We start from the raw sequence: 18,941 nt of genomic DNA on the forward strand, positions 1-18,941 counted from the left end.
GGGTGTCTGTTTTAATGTGCACTTCCCAATTTATATGGCTCATTCAAGTGTTCACAATACATATGCAAAATTATGCACAAAGGATTATGAATACATAAGAGGTCTGGTGGCACAGAGCAGACTCTGTACTGTGTCAACAAAGATATAGTTAGAGGCTCTGGTCCTGGCTAACCCAATGCTACTCATGTTGTCCTGGAGCATGTGGATGAAGGTGGAGTGAAACTCACTGCCTGGAAAATGTTCTCCTGAGAAAGTCTCACTTTCCTCTGTGATCTCTAATTTCTGACTCCTCTGAGCACCCAGCAAATAAAGAACCCATGTGGACTCTGGCACAGGAGGGAGGTCAATGTGCTCACAAGCCTGGCAGGAATACCAAAAATGTTAAAATGATCAGTGATTTGAACCATGCTTCCTTTATTTATAAGGTTTGTCTTCTTAAATCCTAACAATCAAGCAGTCCTGTCATCAACTGTGCAAGTTATTAGCAAAGTCAACTTCTAACTATGGTGCAACAATTCTTGCTGTGAACTGACAATTATTTTTTCTTCTTTATATTTGGACTTTTAAATACTTTAGTAATTCCTTGGAGGAAATTGTTCATCCCTGAGCACTGGGCAGCTGCTGAGCAGTGCCTAAGTAGAAGTACCCTGTTCAATAGCAGGAGGAGGAGCTTAGGAATTAAACAAGGAACTTTCCCAGACTGTTCTTACAATCTGAGCTCTGCCACCTAATATCGATTTATAATTGAACTTGCAGTTACACAAAAATGTACATAAAATTTCCTTTTACGGTATATGAACCTGCAAGAATGTAATTTTAACTCAGGAACAATGATCCTATAAAATGTGTGAAAAATTACTTGAAAAAAACAGTCCTAACCAAAGCAAATGTCTTAATGCTTATAGAAGTTAAGGAGAGGCATTCACTATATGGATTGTTAAGGAAATCTAGCCCACATCCTTCTATAGCTAGCTGGAGAGGGGGGCTTTGTTGGGAAAAAAGCTATTTTAGGAGTGTCATCTTAAGGTTCTAACATGAAGGAAAGAGAATACCTTTATGACCAGATGATCATTGCCACATTTGGCATTCCACTTGCTCCATGAGAAAGCACAGGCAGAGGCAAAAAGGGCCATCTGTTCATATGCAACATGTTCTGTAAGTGGGTCCTGCAGAGGAAAGAAAACACTCAGTGAGGTTATGTAATTTTAATATGCTATCAGATATATTCAGGAACAATAGCATTTTGGCATGTGGAACCATGTTTGCCCCCAAAATCAATGTCCATGGTAGCCCATTTGCCGCTACTGGAATAATTCCTTTCTTGGGGAAAACCAAATTCAAAAAAATGTAAACTGCACTGCTTGTGGATAGGGGATTTTGGTTCACTTCCTGAATATTACTAAGGCTCCCCTGAAGAAGACACAGAAGCCCTATCCTGCTCCCTGGCACTTGTGTGTGTATATATATATATATATATATATATATATATATACATATACATATGCTTTGCATGGAACTGAGCACCACCACTAAATTTTAATGTACACCAGTGTGTTTCAACCTTTCTTGAGGCACAGTACATTTCCTTGGAAAAAAAATCCCACAGCCCACCACCACACTCTACAGCTGCCATTAGTATTTAATGTTTCTGTCAGTCATTACATTGTAGGCCCACACACTAAACATGCACAAATATTAAGAATCACAAAATCATTTTTTGGACTAATTATGTGAAATTTCTCACGGCACACCTGATGATCACAGCATACTTGTATGCGGCGGGTACAATGGTTGAAAATCACTTGATCTCGGTAAATAAGTTCAAGTATAACCAGTAACAACATTTTTTCAGCATAACAAATAGCATAGTTCAGCAAAGTAATAAAATAAACTGGGGAACTTTGGAGGCAGTTCATAGTTTATGTTTAGCTAAACGTGTAGCTCAGTGGTAGAGTGCATGCTTCGCATTCTTGGTTCAACCCTCGGCATCACCACTGTAAGTCACTTTGGCTAAAACCGTCTGCCAAATGACTGTATTCTATTCTAATGTATCCTATAATGCTTCAGAACTCATTAATAGCAAGTGTTATAAACAACTCAAGACCACTGAATTTGGATCAATAATTAAGATTAAAGCCTTCTTGGAGCTGCCAGTCAGGCGGTCTCAAGGCAGACCAAAGAGAAGATTGATGGACATAGTGAGAGGATATAAATGTTGGTATGAGAGAGGAGGATAAAGAGAATAAGGTTAGATGGAGACTGTTGATTCGCTGTGGCGACTCCTGAAGGGCAAAGGGGAAGGAGAATAATTCTTTTATTTTAATTATCAATTTTCAAGTTTAAAGGCACAAGATACAGACCTTGCCACAACTGTTGACATATTTGTCAGTATAGTCATTCACAAAGATGTTGACCCCTGCATCATACATTGCCTTCTGCAGGGCTGTAACATTCATCCATCTGCCCATGAGGTGAGAGAGGCCTTTCCTTTGCTCTGAATGGAGCATGCACTCATTGCCCTGTTTAAAGAAATACACACTTGATAATACTCTTGTCTACAGCTGATGATTTATCTTGGTTTTGCATTCTGTCTCTCACTTGGATAGTGATGCTGATGTTTAGAAGTGCTCCATTCACAGTAAAAAGAGCAGAGTCTTGGCCCAAAGGCTGGAGTTCCCAGCTTCGAAATGGAAAGTTGGCATATATTTGTTGCATCAGTGCAAAGTTGTAGAAGGAATCCATCTTGAAGGAGATCTTTGCCTCTGCTTCCTCATATGATATATCAGTGATTCCATCCATCCTCCACAGCCTCCCTTTGTGAAAAGGTAGTCATTATTGATGATAACCCATGACCGTTATCAAAGACCTTTTGCCATCTTATAAAAATAGTTTAACCTCAATTATTTCCAAAAATAGATTTTTTTTTTCACTTTTCTGTATCACTATTCTTAACATATACCTGCAGCATCCCAGCGTGAAACTTGAGGTGTTTGCAAGAAAACAGCATAGTTGGGCAGCTCAACACATACCCCAACTCGAAAGCCTCTCAGTGCTTCATCATCTAAATTGGATATTTCCATGGGGTACTGAAACACTTGTAAACCTGTGTCCAAAACCTCCAAAATGTACAATGGTATTATTAATGAGAAAAACAAAGATAGGCCTGATGAACACTACGAAATAGATGTCACCTGTCTTATTTCCCAGCCATTGGCATAATGAGCTTGTGGTGGGAGATGAAACACATCATAATAGAAGACCCCACCTAGAGACATGTACTCCATTAAGTCCACCACCTGGACTAAAGGGTCCAATATGGACATCTGCTCTGGGAGAGAAATCAAGTCATCGTCGGCTATAAAGAGAAATAATATGGAGAAGTAAGGTGTAAAAACTACTGATTCATTCTTCCATGATGACCGATGCAGGCACTGTCTTCTTTTGTTGAAATAAGTGGTTCTCTCACAGTATCTACAAATCAGTTATCACTCATTTTTGAGTTAAAGTCATTTCTTATATGTTTATGGATCTCAGACTCACAGTTGAGTGCCTCTATTTGTGTCTGAATCTGGCTCTGTCGACCCACAGCAGGTGGGACACCATTTCTGCATCTTGAACGTAGACTGGTAACACTCTATCAGGTAAAGATAGAATAAATAAATTTAAAAAAATGATAATTTATGTTAAATTTGAGAACAAAATTCCAATTGTAATTCAGTCCTCTTACTTCTGCCTCAGGCCTATTAGGTCCAAAACTGGAAAGCACTTCAACAACTGTTTGTGGTTCCAAGCTCATGTCATCCTGTGTCTTATTTGTTATTCCTTCCTCAGGTATGTCAACATTCTCTGCACCAGCAAGAGATCTGAAACAGAACACAAAAGGAAAAGAAAATGAAATACAAATCCAGTTTTATTACAATGTGGGAATTGTGTGAGTCAAAAGTCACAATATCTGCAGGCTTAAGCCAGGAACAACTTCAACTAGTTGCAAATCACCAATGTCTCATGAACCACATCTGACTTAATGCTTTTTTAATTAACAGTACCTGGCCAAATTCATAGTTGTCAGCTGTCATATTTTTCCAAAACATATTGGGTAGGTATCAATTATTTGTATCTTAGTATCTTATTTCTCACTGTTTTTTTTCTGGATGATATGAATTCTCACATGTTAACATTAAGCAAATACTGAATAAGTTAACTACAAATTGAAAAAAAATTAACCCAGGCTGTTAATTTTCTTCATTCTTAAACAAATGTGAATATTGGTAACTCCTGCTTTCCAGTAGAATAAATATGTCTGCCTATGTGGCACTGCAGTTTCAATGGTATTTTGACATCATTACTTAACACTTGGTAAATGTTTTATTTTTTATTTTCTGTTGCTTCCACAAATCTGTGATTTTGCAGTGGTTGTAGTTTCATTTCAAACATGTTTCAAGAGAAGTGGTGATAGGCTTACACGACACAGGTGAAATAACACTCAGTTTTCTCAAATTAAAGCCTGAAAAGGGGCTACAGGACCTGTGGCTAAGTTTGTGTATGCTGAGTTTAGTCATCTTGGCAAGCAAGGACAGGTGGTCATAGCACGTGTGGAGGATCCGTACAGCGATATTACTCACACCCAGCTGCTTTGGAAGCTCAAAACCTATTCCCGCCTCCTCAAAGATTAAACCTTTAAACCTGAAACAAGAGGAAAAATATTCAGTAATTGCTCAAAAGGGCAGTTGTGGAGAAACCATGGAGGTTATAATGAGGACCAGCCTGCCTCATCTATACCCAAATAGTGTCTTGCTATGGTATTTATAATGGCCATTAATAACTGCACATGTCACCAGGGCACATCAGCCAAAGATCATATGTACTGTATGTATTTCATTTATATAGCACCACATCATAACACAATTGTTTGACACTGTACATGCAGAGTATCCCATTTTAAAAATGATTTGCAAAAACCAAACATTGGTGGAAAAGATTAGCCTCTAAGAGGTCCTGGAAACCTGTCAGACACTTTCAGAAGAAGGAACTCAGGGTTTGGTCCTAAGAGTTTATAGCAGGGGTGGATTCATATTGTCGCCAATTGAGGACAAGATCAGCCAATGGAAAGAACACTTGCGAACTTGGCTGGCATGCCCTCCATAAATATGGCAGATCGAGAATATTCTGATAAGCTTTGGTTAACATTCCTGGTGGAAATTACAGTGGTTGCCGAGAAACTACATTAACAGGAAACAGGTGTGAATGAAATCCACTGCACATAATGGCGCTTTCTAGGCTGTCTCCTCAGTGTCACATAATCTCTACACTTTCACATCTACAGTAGGTCCAAGACAGTGCTAAAAGAGTTGCAGACCATGGTGGTGTAAAAAAGATATGTAAAATATATTTACCAACTGCAGGGGGATCACACTACTCAAACTCCCTGCGAAAGTTTATGCTAGGGCATAGACTACTCTCTCAGGGATTTTGGAAGGTATTCTCCTGTCAGAATGTTATTTGGATTCAAATAAAGCATTGACTGTGTCCCACAGGGTGTCCTCTGGGCATACTACAGGAGTACGGGGGTCAGTGATATAAGCCATACGGTCACAGAACAAATGTGGTATGAGCTCTGTATGCATTCCACACATCAAACATGTCTGCAGGAGGTGCTGGGCTCTGGCCAACATCATGACTTCCAAAAGGCATTCTTCTCCCAAGTGTCAAGAAGTCAGGATAAGAATCAGACAGACCAAGTAACATGCGATGGTTCTGTCACAGAACATGGTGGATTGTTCTCCTTGAATAAGAAGGGAAGAACTGCGTGAGGCAAAAAGATTCAGGTATCCTGATGATCCTGATGATTTCACCTGAAATTAGATTACTCCATGCATTTGGAGATTGGCTTGGCCTTCAGAGTAGGAAAGGGGCACAAACATTCAGGGGAAGCTTAGAGTATAATCACTGCTCCCTCAGGTCAAAAGAAGTCAGTTGAGGTGTTACAGGCATCTGTTAAGGATACTTGCTAGAGTTCAACTCCTGTTGGAGGTGCAACAGACACACACGAGCCATACCTTGGATTCTTCTTTAGGTTGGCCCAGAGACACAGCGTAATGTTGTCATCTTTCACCACAGTTTGCATGTTGCCTGTCTCAGTGTCAGTATTTATACTAGCACCCTTTGATCAATGACAGGATCATAAAAGTATTCAAGTTAAATCACTATATCACTGCATCATAGTAAAATAAGCATGGTTACATGAAGTAGTTTTTCTGTTCATGGTCACTTGAAAATCTGCATTTTAATTTACTAGATTAGCATAGAACTGGTAACATCACCAAACAAGACAGACCTTTATAGACAATAGACAATGGCATGTTGGATATTAAATTTGTTTCATGTTTGTAAAATTTGACTGTTAACTTTTATTTTTAAATAAAATTAAATTTACTGTAGGCTGATACTACGTTGACCCATATCTTAGCCATGCAGAAAAGGCGTATGTGAAATTGATAAGTAGCCTCAAATGACATGGTAAGTTTGCACCTTTAGAATCTCTGCTGTGATGAGGAGGTGTTTTGTATAAATTAGTTCCTGCAAATTCATTTGAGACTCCTGGTATTTCAGGGCCTCATTTGGATCTGCAGTATCTTTGACCAGATCCTCCAACTCTTCAATCATCTGAAAAGGATAATATTTATAAATGAACATATGGTTTTCAAGTTTCTAAATACAAACTAAACTAAAATTGAAAACTTATTGCCCTCATGTATGTAGCCATTGTAGTTGCGTCTTTGGTAACTTTTGAACATTCAACCTGAAAATGTGAGTTAACAGACCTTTAGCGTAAAGTCACATTTCTTGAGCACAATAGTAATGTTTATTTCTGGGTCATCTCTCCATAAGCTTATGTATGTGTTAACATCCTGTTGTACTGCCGGATCAGGACTGCCATCACAACACATATACCTCTCCCACTGCACAGAAACACAAAAAAACAGTCTGCTGCAAGTAATTGAAAATATAATAAGAAACATAAGAAATGTGTTAAGTTTTATGAAAATAAAACTGACATGTTTCTTTTAATAATTTTTGTTGTTTATGGTTTGTTATTTGGTATTGTTTCTGTCGTCTGATACATTCCTTTTATTTTCTTAAATGTGCTTGATAATTTCTTCTCAGGTTAAAGGTAGTTTCTGTCATTCTTTCAAATTAATAAAGTAATGTGCACTGGGGATTTTGCTATATCAGGAATATGGCATATTTTTTTTCATTCCTACTTTTTTCTACTTAATATGCAATCTGTTACAGAATTTTATTTCTAAATTCAGGGTCATTTATATTTTCTAGTTGAAAATCAAGAAAATGCTTTTCAATACAAGAAACTGAATGCAATATTTTTAAAACCTTAACTGAATGATTATTCACATCCATTCTTAAAAATAATTGAATCAGTCTGGCTAACATCACCTTACTTTTATGATGTATATAACTATGTTGCCTTTTAATCATTAATGTACTGTTTTCTGAGGGAAATTTATCATTGATTATCAGACTTTTACTTTTGTTCTCACTGATTGCAAACCTTTGCTCTCTCCGTAGTTCCAGTTTTCCATTTGGTGACAGCAGTATGATTCTCCTCCAATAGATGGCAGAGTTCATTCAGCTCATGATCTCGGCGTTGCATGTCCTGAGTGCAAAACGGAAGGAACTTTTGATACATAATTACATCACTCAATGTACACAATGTACATAGCCCATCCTTTCATAAAATTGCTGCAAAAATTTACATTGCGACTCATCCCAAAGACACTTACCTTTTCCTCAAGTCTTTCTAGCTCCTGTTGCTTTTTCTTTCTTTCTAACCTGTCACATTCACTCCGCTCAGCCTGGAGTCGAGCCTCCTCTAAAGACAGAAAGTGCATTGGTTGAGCATGTTATGCCTTCCTGAAACATCAATCCTTTGTTTCAAAATAGAGTCTTACTGCTTGGTTCCCAAATTCAGAAGATGCATTGTCCCGAAACTACATGGCAAATTTACCTTCCTCTTGCAGCCTTCTCTCCTCCTCCTCCTTCTGTAGTTTCATCTTCTGAGCCTTGGTCATCTTATGTCCCTTTTTGCCTGACTTGAGGGTAAGTTAATAGAAGACAGTGATACGCCGAAATGTGAGTATATGCTGTCCAAGGTTTGGGGATAGCTACTACCTCTCTGGCCTTTGAACATGGTATGATAATTTAAAAAAAAATTATGCTGACTGTTTTTTGTTATGCTTTTCCTTGCTTGGCTGCATTTGAGTCAAAGATGAAACAGTCATCAACAAAAGATAATTAGAAAGAAAATGGAAAGTTGTATATTTTGTTGTATGCTATTCACCATATAACAATATCACTGATTGCATTTTTTCATACCTTTCCTTTCTTGGGTGCCTTTCATTCACATACAGACAAATACATGTATTGACAGAAAAGGGAATACATTAGTCAAATGCACAGGATAAGACATTTGGAGCATGTGGAAAAGTTCTTTTTAACTATATGCTCTACTGGTAGTGATATACAACCTAGTTTTTGAATGTGATTTATAATTAGATACTTTGTAAAAATGAATTGGAAAGTAGGTATTTAAGTAAAAACACTCCCTGACATGAAATCAATGAAGCTAAATGCATCCCTCTGCATTACTTGGTTACTTTACCATTTGTTTGTTTCACACACCCACATTCATGGATTTCTCAGATTACATCAAGAAGAAGAATGAAAACACTCACCATGGTGAAATGTTAAATTTCAGAACTGACAGGTTTTTAACCTGTGTTTAAAGGCACTGTTTTAATATTAAAATTGTGCCTTTTGTGACATCAAAACACCAATCCTCACAGCAAGGTGTGTTAAGACTAGTGTGATGTCACACAGGGGACACACAATGTCTATGATGTTACAACAGGTTCTGTGCTAGTAGAAAGATGGCAAAATAGGCTTCTCATTTGGAATATGGTAACAAAAACTGTCCTTGAAGTATAAAACATATATTAAGTGCCACGTAATTTCTCTCTACAGAAATAACTTAAAGCCTTCCACACTAAAAATTAAAACATACCTCCCCCATTAAGCATACAGTTGCATACTCAAAAGTCCTAAAGGTTCAAATCCCCAGTTATGGCAAAAACTCTATGTCCACCCTTTTCAAATTGACCCCGGCCCCTCCTCTTAAAAACCTCTAGTCTTGTGTGCCCTGAAAGTGGACAAAACGCGCGAAAGCGCTGCGCCGACTCTTTAAATACAGTCACGCCTGTTTCATTCAATTACACGCTATCGTCCTCTAAAGTCAAATGAGTCCTTTGCCGCTGAAATAATCTGTGGAAACTTACGTAAACAGGATTGGAAGTGACCAGCCTCAGACAGGAAAATGTTTGGGTCGCTTAGCAACTACCTTGTTCTAGTGACGGAAGTAATGGCACTGACAAAATAATACGATAATTGACGAAAACGTTACGCTATAAGGTCTTGCCTCCTACATGACAAATGTATGGGTTTGTTATGGAGACTCAAAGGGGCACCACCCACCACAGATCAACTATTAAAGTGTGCGCTCATCTTACGTAAACAGGGTTACAAACGCTAAACCAATGCTGTCCCCCTAGAGGAATATTCAAACAATGACACAAGTAGCATTCTACCACATGCCACCCCATCCATCCATCTTCTGTCGCTTATCCTGCGCTCAGGGGATGCTGGAGCCTATCCTAGCTGTCATCAGACGAGAGGGACAGTACACCCAGGACTGGTTGCCAGTCAATCGCAGGGTCACATATACAGACAAACAACCATTCACTCACTAATTTATTCAGGGCAGTTTTCCCAATTTTTTCCAACTACCGTTCTGCATGTTTTTGGACAGTGGGAGGAAACTGGAGAACCTGGAAGAAACCCACACAGACATAGGTAAACATGTAAACTCCACACATAAAGGCTCCCTTGTCTGAATTGAACCAGGGATAATACAAATGGAAAAGGAAAAAACAAACACTGTCTCTGTCACTTACTGTAAACTTTAACAACTTAGTGAGAGAAAGCTTTTTTTAATACAGCATTCAAAGTCTTCCACAAAACCTGATTTAAACAGAGGTCGTTGCAGCCATCGCACGGCTACAGTCAGCTGTTGTGATTAAACTGGTGTCCCCAGAAGTGGTTTGTTAGTCACAAATGTTGATGAATCGACTGGAGCAGACCTTGCCGGTTGGAACACAGCAGGTGTCTTCTGGCCAAGTGTCCTTGGACTCTGCCAAAACTGTTGCTGCTCCTCTGACAATTGGTTACTTCAAATCATTCTGAAGATCGAAGAAGGAGAGGAGGAGGGCATGTTCAGAAGCAGAGAGAGAGAGGAAACGCAAGAGTCTGGTACAGAGAGTAGGGACTTTGAATATCGGGACTATGAAAGGAAAAGGTTAGGTTTGTCGACATGATGCAGAGAAGGAAGGTAGATATACATGTCCAGGAGACCAGGTGGACAGGTAGCTTGAATCTTAGAACCAGGTTTTAAGTTGTACTATCATTGTTTTTATAGCAAGAAAAATGTAATTGGAGTTGTCTTAAAGGAGGAGTTTGTTAGGAATGTTCTGGGGTGAAAAGAATGTCAGATAGACTTGAGTCTGGAACTGAAAATGGAAGGTGTGATGCTCAACATTGTTGGTGGCCATGCCCCCGGGGATGGGATGTTAGAGGAGAAGGAGAAGTTCTGGAATGAGTTAGATGAAGTGATGCAGGATATCCCCAGAAATGACAGAGTGGTAATTGGTGCAGACATCAATGGACATGTTGGTGCAAGCAATTGGATGGATAAAGAAGTAATGGGCAGTTTTGGTATACAGGATAGGAATGCAGAGGGACAGATGGTGGTAGACTTTGCAAAAAGAATGGCAATGGCTGCCGTGTACACTTTTTCCAGAGAGGGCAGAAACATAGGTTAACCTATAAGAGCAGAGGTAGGAGCACGCAGGTTGACTACAACTTGTATAGACGACGTAACCTGAGAGAGATCAGTGACTGCAAAGTAGTTGTAGGTGAGAGTATAGCCAGACAGCATATGATGGTGTTTTGTAGGATGGTTCTGGTGACAAGGAAGATCAAGAGGACAAAGGCGGAGCAGAGGACAAAGTGGTGGAAGCTGAGAAGGGAGGAGTGTTTATGGTTTTCAGGGAGGAGATGAGAAAGGCTCTGGGTGGTCGGGGAGAGCTTCCAGGTGACTGGAAAACTATAGATAATGTTATCAGGGGGACAGATAGAAGAGTACTGGGTGTATTATCTTGAAGGAAAGTAGATACGGAGACTTGGTGGTGGGATGAGGAAAAGCAGGAGTATATCCAGAGAAAGTGGTTGGCAAAGAAGTGGGACACTGAAAAGACTAAAAAGAACAGACCGGAGTACAACGAGATATAACATAAGGTAAAGACAAAGGTAGCAAAGGCAAAACAAAGGGCGCACAATGACTTGTATGCTCGGTTGGACAGTAAGGAGGGAGAGAAAGACCTATACAGGTTGGCAAAACAGAGAAATAGAGATGGAAAGGATGTAAAAATGGTCTGGGTGATTAAGGATAAAGAGGAGAACATAATGACTGATGCTAGAACAATTAAGGGAAGATGAAAAGAGTACTTTGAAGAGCTAATGAATGAGGAGCATTAAAGAGAGGCCAGGGTAGAAAAGGTGACGATTGTGGACCACAAAGTAGCAGAGATTGGTTAATATGAAGTGAGGAAGGCACTGAAGAGGATTAAGCGTAATAAGGCAGTTGGTACTGATGATATACCTGTGGAGGTGTCTAGGAGAGGCAGCGGTAGAGTTTCTGACTCGATTATTCGACAGGATCTTAGAGAGCAAGAAGATGCCGTTGTAACCCCTGAGAAATTTAGTGTTTCTTTTGCTACTTGTGATTGGGCGTTGAATCGTCTTTACAGTTTTTCTGTTTCCAATTGGCTGGGGGGCGGAAGTAAGGCAGGGTGAGGTGCAACCAGGTTTAGGTGTGAGGGAGAGACGAGGAGGAGCAGGGGAGCCGCATGTGCGGCTTTGCGGCAGCTGCACCTGCAGGACTTTCTGGACTGAAAAAGTTCCGGTTCTGCTTGATGCAAAGTGCAGAGCAGTCAAACACTGTACCTGCTACAGTGACTGGACTGCGGCACGACAAGAAAAAAAAACTGTGACGACACCAAAGAAGGACTTTGCCGTCATGTTAGTTAGCTGGCTAAGCTAACTGGATCGCTAACCGCGGACAACAGTCCGTGGACGACAGCGCTTCAGGCGACCAACCTCCTCTGGCAACAAGGGACAAAGGTTTCCCGCACCAGCCTAGATAGCGCTCCAGGTGACCAGGAAAAGCCCGGTAGCTCCTCTGGCCACGACAGAAATGGCGACCAGCCCTTCCCGCCTGCCGCCTCAGCCGACCTCTCCAGTCTAAACTGTCAGGAGCGGAAATAAAGAATGCTGACATTGATTCTTCTCCAAGCATGAGTACTTCACTTAATTTTGCTGACTGACTGCTCAAAGAGGGAGAATTTGCCTCTTATTTTTCTCCTACCAACCGAAGTAAAGGGCCTGTACGTTTTTTGGCTCCCACGTTCTTCAGCGTCGATCAGGCCTGCAACTGGGGGGTCATTTTTCTTTAATTTTTCAATCTGATCACCAACTGGTGTATAGGTGCAGGCTCACAATTTAAAGTGTTATACAAAGGTTCATAATTTCATTTTTATTTTTTTCTGACACATTCATATTTCTGTTTAATAAATTACAAGTTATTTTTGTAAAGTGCTTCGGCAATTTGTTTTCTATAAGTGGTACTTTTTGTGATCTTTGAAGAAGGGGTAAATACGTTTTACCACAAATAGGAGAATAATTATCGACCCAGGGCTCTGACCTCCTAACAGGGTTAGAGAAGTGCTACACCTGAAAAATGGAGAAGAAGTATGATGGTGCCCATTTTTAAGAATAAGGGAGATGTGTAGAATTGCAGCAACTATAGAGGGATAAAATTGATGAACCATAAAATTACATTAGGGGAAAGAATAGTGGAAACTAGACTGGGAGCAGAAGTCAGCATTTGTGAACAGCAGTATGGCTTCATGCCTAGATAGAGTACTACAGAGTATTTGCTTTGAGAATGCTAAGAGAGAAATACAAAGAAGGCCAGAGGGAGCTGCTTTGTGGTTTTGTAGACCTGGAAAAAGCATATGACAGGATTCCAAGAGAGGAGCTCTGGTACTGTATGAGGAAATCTGGAGTGGCAGAGAAGTATGTTAGACTGGTGCAGGACATGTATGCTAGCTGTGAGACAGTGAGGTGTGCTGTAGGAGTAACAGAGAAGTTTAAAATGGAGGTGGGACTCCATCAGGGATCAGCTCTGAGCCCCTTTTTGTTTGCAGTGATGATGGACAGGGTGACAGATGAGGTTAGACAGGAATCTCCATGGACCATGATGTTTGCAGATGACATTGTAATCTGCAGTGAGAGCAGAGAACAGGTATTCGAAGAGGTCTGTGCTGGAAAGGAGAGGAATGAAAGTTAGGGGCAGCAAGACAGAAAATAGGTGAGTGAATGAGAGGAGCTCAGGTGAAACAGTGAGGCTACAAGGAGTGGAGATCAAGAAGTTGGAGGATTTCAGGTACTTGGGGTCAACAGTCCAGAGTAACGGAGAGTGTAGAAAAGAGGTGAAGAGATGAGTACAAGCAGGTTGGAATGGGTGGAGAAAAGTGTCACGGGTAATATGCGACTATGCAGCCAGAATGAGAGGAAAGGTGTACAAGACAGTGGTGAGACCAGCGATGCTGTTTGGCCTTGAAACAGTAACAATGACGAAAAGACAGGAGGCAGAGCTAGAGGTTGCAGGGATGAAAATGCTCTCTCTCTCTAGAAGTAACGAGGATGGATAAGATTAGCAATGAGTCTATCAGACGGCACAAGTTAGATTTTTTGGACAGGAGGTCAGACGGCCAGACTGAGATGGTTCGGTCATGTGCAGAGGAGGAATAGTGAATATATTGGTGGAAGGATGCTGTAATTGGAGCTGCCAGGAAGGAGGTCTAGGTCTACGTCTAGGGGACAAAGAGAAGATTCATAGATATATTGAGAGAGGATATGAAGATAGTTGGTGTCAGAGAGGAGGATACAGGGAATAGGGTTAGATGGTGAAGGTTGATTCACTGTGGTGACCCCTGAAGGGAAAAGCCGAAAGGAGGAGGGGGAGGAGGAGAAGAAGAAGAAGAAGAAGAAGAAGAAGAAGAAGAAGAAGAAGAAGAAGAAGAAGAAGATACAAGCCTTGCCAGTACCTGTCTGTGTACAATGTTGCCATCTCCCAGCATGACCTTGTAAAAGAGGCTTTGGTTTTGGTTATGACCCCAGGAATCCACTTAGGTCCATGAATGAAGTTCTTTGTAGTCACAGCATCTCCATGTCACAAACTGCTTTGTGTGACCGGTTTGTCATGGAATTTCTTTAGGATTCCTGTTTTCATTCCTGCCATGTCTGACAGTCAGGATCAATTTCGTCTAGTGTTGATCCTAACTTCCTGCCATGTAGCATTTCAGCAGGCAACTGCCCCATGGTGGACTGTGGTGTGATCAGATAAATATACAGCACTCTTGATACTTTAGTGTTGATGCTTCACTCACTTCTTCCTCATTGCTTTGAAGATGTAAACTGCACGCTCAGCACAGGTGATGTGCTCAATTCCATTTCTTTGCATAAATTCTTTGAATTCTGCACTCACAAAACAGGAACCATTATCTGATTCCGTTGTTACTGGTAATCTCTGACGGCTCTCTGACAGCCTCTCTGTACACATGAGATTGAAGATGTTGTAGTGGTTATTGGGTAAACATCCAGTTATTTGGAATAGGCATCCACTATGATCAAAAACATTTGTCCCATTAATGGCCCCACTATGTGGGGCCATTATGTGGCGTTTATGTGGCCTTTCCACAGTATGCTTCACCACTCCCACTGATGAAGTGGTGAGCTCCTGAATTACAGTGTTTTGACTATAGCCTCAATCCAGAAATAACTTCGCCCTAAAGCTTTCATTCTGGTTCTGCCAGTGTGATCATAGTGTAGCTGTTGTAACAATGCTTCCCATCTAGAATGGCGGTGCCACCACTTGAGAGCTCCAAAATACACAACCATTATGCACTCAGCTCAGTTTTTCTTACAGCTTATGGTTGGAAACCTGTATCTAGGCCTTCTAGCGGCCAGCCATGTTGAGCAAATTCAGCCACTCTCAACAATACAGGGTCTCTGCTTGTCCATTTCCACACTTCCACTGTCGAGACGTGGGTCGCACTATTGATCATCAGCACTTGTTCCTCCTGCTCCTTTTTCACAGGTTGATGTGGCAGAGGGAGGCCATTCAGTGCATCAACATTGCCGTGGTCTTTACCTTGTTTGTAAATTGTTTGGTATCCGTACCCTCCCAAGGTCACTGACTAGCACTGAATACGACGGGATGCCATTTGAGTTGTTTTGATTCTTCAAAAGCTCTTTGTTGTTCTGCCTCCCATTTCCATTTGCTTTTATTTATCAACAGTTTATGTACATGTGATAGCCAGGTTTAGAAAGGCTAGGAAACGATTGTAGAAGTTGAGCAGACCCAGACAGGCTCTCAATTGAGTGACATTGGTTGGTGCAGGCTCTTGCTGTATGGCTTTGACTTTATGTGGTCGTTGATGCAACCAGGGGCATCAACATTTTGTCCAAGGAATGCCGCTACCGGCACCATTAAACCAAATTTTTGCCACTTGAATCGAAGTCTGGCTTCCCTTAGCCATGCCAGCACTTCATTCACCATTGCAAAATGAGCTTGGTCAGTTGGTCCAGTCAGCAGGACACCGTCAAAATAGACAGCTACATTTGGAATGCCTGCCAATAGACTCTCCATCATCCATTAAAAAAATGGCTGGACTCTACACAACTCTGAAAGGAAGACAATTCACCTGGAATGAGCCATTATGTTGCTTGAACGCTTCATCAAGTCTTGCCTGTTGATATGCATGGCTCATGTCCAGCTTACTGAATTTTTCTCCCCCTGACAACTTCTCAAACAAATCCTCAAATTTCAGTATTCAGTACTGCTCAAGCTTTGAGACAAGGTTGACTGTAATCTCCGCATATACTGTATGCACTGAATTAAACACTGGGGCTATGGGCGCTGCCCATTCCAAACATTTCACTGGCTATACAATCCCCTTACTTGTGAGTCTGTCTAGCTCTCTCCCACTTTTTTCTCATAGAATATGTATGTATATTTTCACTGGTGGCCCCATCCAAGTTCCCAGTTCCAGTTCACTAGCACAGAAGGGGCCTTTCTGTCTAGAGAAAATTGTCCTTATCCAAATCCCCCAACATGCATACACATGATGTAATTGGGCCACCAAGCAGGAGCTGTTAATGACGGCTGGCTGATTGGTGAGTATTGTCACATGTCACATTTATTTTCTGAGCCTTGTATGGTTATCATAACATCTCTATAAGTGATTGAGGATATCCACTGAAGACGTGGCTAATGACCCCTGTCGCCTACCTGAGGACCCAGAAGGAGCACAACTAACACTGGGCTCATGCACATACAAGAAGAGTCATTGCATGCCTAACAGGCCTGCTAAAAGGTGGATGGCTATGCCTGTTCAAGGCAATGTGCGTCTATCAGTATTAGGCTGAAAAAACGTGTCACATCATCTTATTTTGCATGCTACACAACTCTGCCATCAGACAAGGTGTCCTGCTGCCAGAATCCCCTGGAGTAGATGAGCCAATGCCAAACATATATCCTGCCCCACCCCTCACCCATTGATGCACATCTGTGCCAGCAACTCATTCATTTGCAGTACAGTGTTTGTGATGTATGGCATTTGACTCTTCATTTCATTTGAAGATTCGTTATGTTTTGGTTGAGTCTGCACTACTGTCTCCATCACCACCCTTGGCCCAAGGATGCACTCAATGGGGTTTGGATGCCCCCATCTCCTCTGCAACCTCCAGCATCCAAATGCAGGCGGGATTATCTTGCGTTTCTGAAAGAACGTCATATTACTGCTCAGCAGTTGAGACTCATGGCTGCTAGGGTGCCAACCATTCTTGGTGGAGAACAACTGCCTTTCGCACAGTCTCACTTTCTAGACCATACTAAGTTTCTCCAGGACTGAGCAAGTTCCAAACCAGTCACTGGTAAGCTTTGAGGAGCAGCCCTTCTCTCCCACTGGGTACTAGGCCCATACCTTGGTCCCAAAGTCCTCAAACAACTGCTGCACCCTTGTTTCGACCTCTGATGGTCTGACCAGTTTATGGGCCACACAGATGCTTACAGTGGCAAGTGGCAAGTGGCTACAGAGGCGACTATGGTAGCAGTCCATGCTCCCCTTTCACTTCTGTTTCAAGTGGAATTTGCGTCCACTGAAGGCCAAACAAATATGCAGCAAGGGTAAAATTTGTGAACTCCTGCATGGCCGCCTGGTTTACCCACAAGACCAGGGAATTGAGGCAGCTCTAGTCTCGGCGATGGTTGCATATGAGGATGGCGGTATAGTGAGTGTCCTGTTCATCCATTCCGCCAGATCATGGGCTTCATTCTTCATTTGAGAGTAGAAAAGGTTTATAAATTGTGTGTGACTTGAAATTTAGTGTATAAAATCTGTACTCAAACATGAGGACACCTGTTGTGCGCAGATTGGTAAGTGATCTCCATTGATAAATCCCACCTGTTTGAAATTCATGCATATTTAATCTAATTTGCATTCAGAAACACCTTCAACTGACCACATATGGTAACGGCAATCCCTTTAAAAGGGCATGAATGGACTATTTTCCTCACCAAAATAAATGCAAAGAAGGGGAAAAAGAGACATTTCATGAACACGATGATTGAGGATCTTGTAGGGTAAGTTTAAACTAATCAAAAAATACTGTTTTGACAATTAAATGCAGGTGTCTGCAGGGTCTTGGAGCCGGTGTGCCACCCAATGCTCCTCCCATTGAGCATGTTGCTCAGGCTTGGTCACACTTCTTCCATCCGGTCTCTCACTTCAACCCCTGAAAATGAGGCTGGTGAGTTCTTGCTAGAATTATCATTCTAATTCCACTTCTGACACCAATGTCGCGAGCTGTGGGTTTTGCTTTTCAGAAATAACAAGGCAGTATTTCGTGCCATTTTATTGTGAACACCAAACACAGCACAATGACCAAACCCATTCTACTGGCAGTCTTCTTAACTCAAAACTTTGACATTAGCTAACATTGGACAACACAGTAACAGCAGACATAACTGAACAACCCCTACCATATAGTAAACTCTCTTTCAAAAAGTTGTAATCTGCTCTGTAATCTGGTCTGACTGCTTGTGGGCGGTTTGTTGGGAAGTCCTTAATCCAGTGGCAGATGGGGGTCAAGATGCCCAGGGGAGACAGGTTCTCCACCCGGATATCCAGAATGATAGTGTTGAAGGTAGAGCTAAAACCTATGAAGAGCACCCTGGCGTAGTTTCCTGGGTGCTCAAGGGGGCTGAGTGCGGGGTGGAGCGCTATCCTGATAGAGTCCTTGTAAGAGCAGTTTGCTCTGTATGCAATATGGTGGGGGTCGAGAGATGGAGGCATGGTGGACTTGATGTGCTGTGAGAGTAGTCTATCAAAACATTACATGGCCATTGGCGTCAGTGCAGTTATTGGCCTGGGGATTAACTACAGCTGGATTTTTGGGGTCAGGGATTATTGTAGATAACTTCAGTCATAGAGAGACAGTGGCTTGTGTCAGGCACCAGTTGAAGATTGTGGTGAAGACACCAGTGAGCTCATTGATGCATGCTCAGAGTACCCCTTTAGGTGCTCCATCCAGGCCAGTGGTTTTCCTTAGGTTCAGTCTTCAGTACCTGTCTCACTGCATACTCCAAAGTAGCAGTGTGTTATTTTGGAAAGGTGGTGCGCTTGATG

General features: G+C 41.5%; 1 protein-coding gene across 1 annotated transcript; it reads right to left on the reverse strand.

The window, feature by feature from the left end:
• Positions 1-30: 30 nt before the first annotated feature.
• Positions 31-18,608, reverse strand: dnai7 (dynein axonemal intermediate chain 7). The gene is made up of 16 exons (XM_086147388.1): positions 18,351-18,608; positions 8,024-8,108; positions 7,800-7,888; positions 7,568-7,672; positions 6,822-6,959; positions 6,529-6,663; positions 6,057-6,160; positions 4,525-4,683; positions 3,728-3,863; positions 3,541-3,634; positions 3,192-3,355; positions 2,960-3,116; positions 2,599-2,813; positions 2,361-2,519; positions 1,053-1,166; positions 31-360 (listed from the first exon to the last, which is right to left on the reverse strand). The coding sequence occupies exons 1-16, from the start codon at positions 18,606-18,608 to the stop codon at positions 85-87; spliced, it is 2,388 nt and encodes a 795-aa protein (XP_086003514.1). The 3' UTR covers positions 31-84.
• Between the last annotated feature and the right edge of the window lie 333 nt (positions 18,609-18,941).

This window comes from Fistularia commersonii, chromosome 5, assembly GCF_037954325.1.
Source record: "Fistularia commersonii isolate RoL2024-O1a breed Wild chromosome 5, RoL_Fcom_v1.0, whole genome shotgun sequence".
NCBI classification, from domain to species: domain Eukaryota; kingdom Metazoa; phylum Chordata; class Actinopteri; order Syngnathiformes; family Fistulariidae; genus Fistularia; species Fistularia commersonii.